The 6,370-nt window shown below is 44.9% G+C and overlaps 1 protein-coding gene across 1 annotated transcript; it reads left to right on the forward strand.

Annotated features, from left to right (window-relative positions):
• Positions 1–529: 529 nt before the first annotated feature.
• SPTSSA (serine palmitoyltransferase small subunit A) lies at positions 530–6,135 on the forward strand. The gene is made up of 2 exons (XM_065064079.1): positions 530–816; positions 3,914–6,135. Exons 1-2 carry the CDS (start codon positions 714–716, stop codon positions 4,015–4,017), a joined length of 207 nt encoding a protein of 68 aa, XP_064920151.1. The 5' UTR covers positions 530–713; the 3' UTR covers positions 4,018–6,135.
• The last annotated feature ends 235 nt before the right edge of the window (positions 6,136–6,370 follow it).

Here is a 6,370-nt window from a genome sequence, read left to right on the forward strand (position 1 = left end):
TGCCCCAGGGAAGAGCAAAGTTACCAATAGTTACAGCAAACGGTTCAACCATTGCCTCTTTGTTTTTCCCACCCGATCTCGTCAGAGCTGGCGGATGTGGAGGTCTCTATCCAGGCCATGGCATTGGGTGGGCTTTGACAACTGGAGACACCGCAGGCTCCTACACAGCGTTTTCACCGTGCTTCCCGCAGGCCCTGCTGAGCTCAGTCTTCGGGTCTTTTGTAATTCCCAGAAAGTCAATTTAAATTAAATAGGATGACAGAAAAAAGGCTGCAGCATCATCTCCTCGGTATGACTCAGAGTTTATCCCAAGTTCACGATCAGACCGGACACAGACCGCCGCACGCCGCTGGACTGTGCCGTTCTGCGGGTGCCGGTGAGTGCCCGCCATGCCCCGGCACCCAGCGCTGGATGAGACCTGACGCGGGGACCAGCTCAGCGCTGCCTTCCCCCGCTCCCCACAGGCCGCGGGGACGAGCTCAGCGCTGCCTCCCGCTCCCCACAGGCCGCGGGGACGAGCTCAGCGCTGCCTCCCCCCGCTCCCCACAGGCCGCGGCGCCTCCCTGTCGGGGCAGCGGCGCCCGGGCGCGGGGCGGGGCCGGGCCGGGCCGGAGCGGGAGGGCGGGCCCCGCGCTGCCCCCGCCCCGTCTCGGCTCGGCCTGGCCCGGCGCAGCGCAGCGCCGCGGGCGGGCGGGGAGAGCGTGTGGCGCGCCATGGCGCTGGGCTCGGCCTGGAAGCAGATGTCGTGGCTGTACTACCAGTACCTGCTGGTCACCGCGCTCTACATGCTGGAGCCCTGGGAGAGGACCGTCTTCAGTATCCTTCCGCCGCGGGGCCTGTGCGCGGCGCTGGGGCCGGGGCTGCGCTCCCCCTGCCGCGTCCTGCTCGGCGGCGGGTTCGGGGGCACCGCCGGCCGTGCCGCCGCCTCTCCGGCGGGTGCGGTGCCGGACGGGCCGCCCGGTGCCGGGGGGGCGGCTGGGCCGTGTCGCGCTGAGGGCGGCCGGGCGCCGGCGGGGCTTTCTGGGGTGAGGCCGAGGGGCGGCGGGAGGAGAAGCGGGCGGGGCCGGCCCGGGGGCAGCTGCTCTGCTCTCGCCCCGCGGCGGGAAGGGGAGCGGCGGCCGCCGCCCGGGACCGGCTCGTCCCCTCCTGGCAGGCGGGGGCTCGGGCTCCTCGGTGTCACTAACTCGGGTGCACCCGGGCTGGGGAATAACCCGCATGCTGGTGATGCCCGTCCTGTCACTGGGCGCCTGGCGGTTCGTGCTCGGGCTTCAGGTTGTGTCTCGAAGTTATTTCCCCTTTAATTTTTCTCCTGTAGTGTTATGGTAGTTCTTTCTCCTGATTTTTGCACTGAAATCTCAAGCTCTCTGCTCAGCACAGGTGTATTTCACGTATTCTTTTCTGGTTTTGCTAAGTGGAATGGAAATGTGCATGCTGCAAACCCGTACAAGCTTATGTCTGCATGGTGCTTTTTCTTTTTTATTTATGACTTTTATTGGATGAGTATTTAATCCTCAAGCTGGTAAATTCGTTTGGCTCTTTTGCAGTGAAAGAGCTTGATAGACGCTTACGTGAAGATATCCATATAAAGACTATAGGTTTGCATCATTACCCAGCCCTTTAACACAGGCAGTATGTTCTCGCAGGTGTTCTTATGGTATCACAACTATTTATCTTTTGAGTGTGGCTATTTGGATCTCAACTTAAAATGATGTCTCCTGTGAATGACCCTGAGCCTTCTCCAGTTAATGCTGAGAGGCAAAGAGAGAAAGTAATCAAAATATTAACAAAGAAGAGGGTGTAAGTAGTAGTGAGAAGCTGCTTTTACTGAGACACTGGTCAGTTTTTGTAAAGGAACTCACATTTGTTAGATAAAAGTGGCTGCCAAAGTCACAGCTCTATGATCTGACATTATTTTTCCTGTGTAAAGTCTGTAGGAGTGGACATACCTTACTATTATTTTTTCAAGTATTTACAGACTTACTGTGACCATTGTTTAAGTAGGAGTTCTTACCTTCAAAATGTGCTCCTTGCTAACATACTTTCTTCTTTTTATGCCACGTCTGTATCACTGAGGAAACTTAATCTTTGCTTTCTTTGCAATTGTATTAGTCGTATTTTTTCTTTTGTATTAACTATGCAGCTTTTTAATTTGTGCAAAAAAATACTTAACTGAAAGTGTGTGCGCATGTTTACTTTTTTAACATGCTCATATTGCAGATAAGTAACTGCTACTTAACTTACAAGTGGCACAAGTTATTGCTTGTGATCTCGAGTCAGCAAAATTGTTTTTTCCCCTCAAACTGGCCGCTCTCGCCGCCAGGTGCTGTGGAGACACGGTGGCCGTGGAGTTGTTGGCGTGTGGCGCTGCTGCCTGTCTGGCTGCTGCTCGTGCTCCAGAATCAGAAGTGAGCGCTGGTGTGGAAACGTGGAGTTATGAGTTGACCTTCATTTTAGTATCTCTTACTGTATAATCTTCTGGGACTAAAAATACACCAAGCAGCTAGTGTGCTCTAGTAAGTGCAGCTAATACCTCTGCTCTGCCACGGAGACGTCGGTCATAGAGCATTTGTTTACGTGTGTGCTGTGGTGACTTCTGGAAGATGCAGAGCGTGTGCAGCTCAGCTGGTTTCCTCTGTGGAAGCTGAGTGCTGCTGACAGGTGTTATCACGCTTGTTAATCTCCAGTGCTTTTTATAGTGTCTCTGTATAAGTTTACTGAATCTCTGCAGGTAGTTGGATTAAATCAACAGGTTATTATTAATTTTGAGTACTTCTGAATTTCTGGAACCTTAAACTTTGAATGCCATAATTTCCTTAGGCAAAGCTTCAAGAACCCTGGAGTTTGACAAAAATCCAGTTGTATGTATAGATTTGAAGGTGTCGTTCCACTTCTCTACTCGCTTCTCTAAGTTTTACAAAAGGTCCTCGTTAGGAGTTCATCTCGTAAAGTGGTCGTTTGAAGATTGTTTAGCAGATAGCTTCATGTGAGGTTTGTTTTGTAGTGCAGTAATGTAGTAGTGTCTGTAGTAGTAATGAGTGTTTGCTTAAGTGCACACACTTGACTCAGAGCTGTGGTGATGCTCTGAGGTTTTGTGAGTGAAATAGTTAGAAAGGTGCATGTCACTACGTTACTGACACTTTTCACTCCCCTTGCTGTTTCTTTTTCCCGAGCACTGCCAAACAACACATAAATTGAGCTGCTTGCCCATGAACAGCGTCTGAGCGTAACATGCAGATGGAGAAACGAAACAGATGATGTAGTGACTTAAAGCCTGAAGGACGCTGGCAGCTAGAAATGGTTTCCTGACTTGATTACGCTAACAGTACAACTCTCACACCAGATGTGTCTTGTGTAGCATAAATTAAATCTATTGAGTCATACTGTTCTGAGCAGTTGAACTCAGTATCTAATGCTGTCTGTTTAAAAATGGGTAGGTTGTCCACAAATAAGAACTTATATTCAGTGCAGCTACTCATATGATTGTGTGTTTGGTTTGGTGTGGTGGTGTATGTGGGTTTTTGTTGGTTTGTTTATTTTATTTTTTGCCATGGCTGACTTTTTTCTGCTTGCCTGCAAAACTTGCCTAACACCTAGGAAGTTGCTTGTAAAAACATGTATCTTCTCAGTGTCTGTTTTCTGTTTTTCCTCCACCCTGTCCTCTTGTGTGCATGACAAGGCAGTGAATAAGTTGCAAGGCATCCTTTCACCATTCAGCTCATCGCTCCTAACAGTGTTCTGGTTTTCAGCGTTCAACTGGTTCCTCCTGCAGCTACAATTGCTGGATACAGTTGACTACGTCTGATACAAAAATGTAGTGTCGTAAGGTAGTTTACCTGGAAAGTTCTGATGCTATAGTGATGTGATGTCTAATTCACTTCGGATTTTAAATGCTTTTTCCTCAACTGTAATTCAGATTCCATGCTAGTTTCCATTGTTGGAATGGCGCTGTACACGGGCTATGTGTTCATGCCTCAGCACATCATGGCGATATTGCACTACTTTGAGATCGTGCAGTGAAGATGAAGAACATAATTTCAAGAAGTAATTGGGCTCTGAAATCTGGTCAACAAAGAATGAACCTCTTAGGTTTAACAAGATTTCTACCGATGTCAGAAAGACACAATTATGACTCTGAAGACTAGAAATGAGATATGTAGAGCAGGGACATGGGATGTCCCCTATGTTGTGTTCATTCCTTTTAATTTTGCAAGACATGCCCTTGTATAGTAGTTTTGTCTACTTTAACATTGTGATTGTACTTTGATATCAGTATTTTCTTAACTTTGTGACAGTTTCAATATTGCACTGTGAAAGCTTTTCTTAATTGTAATTTTGAGTAAATCTTAATTGCCTTCTATTTTTAATCAGAAAGTCATCTTATTAAATGGGGCTTAAAGCTTTTGCTATTGTATGGTATGTATTTGCCTGGATATTTCTATTAATGCGTTTTGTAATAAAATACATCTAGATTCGTATTAGAGACATGGATATATTCGTCTAATGCTCTTTACAAAAGTTAGTTTGTATGACTGAACTCAGGTGTACTGTTTGCTGTCCAAACTTTGTTCAGCAGTATATTTGTGCGTATCACCTAAACTTGGAATTAGTGATTATTTCAAGTTTCTGTGTTCCACCTGGTGGAGGAGGGCGGAGGAGATGAGGCGTTGAGATGGAGTGAAGGCTGCATTCGTTTTGTTTGGAGTAGTGCTGCGGTTTGGGGCTTTATCAAGTGGGGGAAAAAGGACTTTTCTCTGCTGACATAGGCCCATGTAAGGCTTTGGGGTAGCATTTTAAACCAACCCTGTTTTTCTAGCTACCAATTAAATTGTACTTTTACAGGGTGATTTATTATGTTCTAATGGTTATGGTTTCTGCTAATTTTCACTTAACAGTGTAACTATGTCTAGGTTTTAAGGGGGTTTTCTATTGCTGCTAGCGTTCCAAACATGTTCTTGCTACAAATGACCAAAATACAGGGGTTTAAATGGACTTGAGTTACAACTACAGCAATAAGTAGCTGAATACTTGGCTGGAGTCCTGTCTTTTGTTTTTTTAATAGAGATTTTTTTCAGTTTTGTATTCAGAAATGTAAGATGGTGACAACCTAACTTTCCTAAGTGGAGGATTTTTTTTGTTGTTGTTTAAAAAATAAAAGTTTAAAAGCAGACCTTTGATGCAGAACTTTCTTTGAGGAGTTAGTGTGTTTGTCAGTGCTGCTTGCTTTCCTCAGACCTTTCCAAAAGGCAAAAAATGGTACTTGACCGAAGAATTGTGATTTTTTTTTTAATTTTTTTTAATGGCTTAGTAAGAATAGGTACTGTTATATCTTTTATGCAATTTCTATGGAAATCAGGAATTATACCTAAATTGTACAACTAAATTTTTGTCTTTTAGGTGTTTATTTAACTTTCTCAAATGCACACTCACGAGAAAGGTGTTTTCCCCCCTTCGTATTTAAGAACTTCACGTGTATTTGGTTAAAAACTCCGTTGTCATCTTGAAGCTATAAACAGTGGGTCTTAAGCTTCTTAGGTGAACCCCAGCTTTCCTGAAGTTGGTAGGAGTCTCCCACTAAATTAGTGCCTCTGCTTATTAGTAACTGACTACCTAAACATAGGTAGGTATTTTGGGGGTGGTTGTATGTGAGTATTTTAAGTATATATGGAGATAACAATAAGTTAACTTTTTTTGAAGTAATGTAGCATCAATTCCTGCTGCCCGTGGACTACATTGGTACTGTGATGTTTCTTTGCAAACTGCTACTGTGATTGATACGTATCTACTGCTGTGAAAGGGGTTTAGTTGTCTGGCTGTGGGGGGAGGCCCTTCTGTGCTGTGGCATTAGGAATGCTAAGCATGATTTTTAGTTATGAAAGGTTTTACAGAAGGGCTTTGGTACACCGGCTTTTGTTAGCTGTCTACTTTTTGTTGAGCTAAAAAAAGAACAACTGTGGTCTCCAGACACTGGTGTTAAGCTGGAGTGGGCTTAATTGAAATCATATACTTGAATTCAATTTGCTAATTTGGGTATAGTCTTTTTCAGCATTTCTTCTTTTTAATTATACTTTGTTAAAGATGGAATAATTTCATTAATAAAGTTCTATGTGTTACTAGAGTTTGAATTTCTAGAAGAAAGTTTCTGCAGTGTGTCCTTTTCATACAGTTGATCTAGTGAAGAGGTGGTTCAAAGGGTGATAATTATAAAGCAGAATAAGTTTTCCTTTTTAAGTAAGGCTGTTGGCAGGGATTTAAACATTAAATTTGGATAGTAAATGAATCATAAGGCTACCAGGTTGTTCTCCCAGTGCAGTCTGCTTTATTGTCATGTTGGGGGGATCATATCCTCCTTGCGATAGAACAGTAAGCTTTT

This window comes from Columba livia, chromosome 5 (genome assembly GCF_036013475.1).
Source record: "Columba livia isolate bColLiv1 breed racing homer chromosome 5, bColLiv1.pat.W.v2, whole genome shotgun sequence".
Classification (NCBI taxonomy): domain Eukaryota; kingdom Metazoa; phylum Chordata; class Aves; order Columbiformes; family Columbidae; genus Columba; species Columba livia.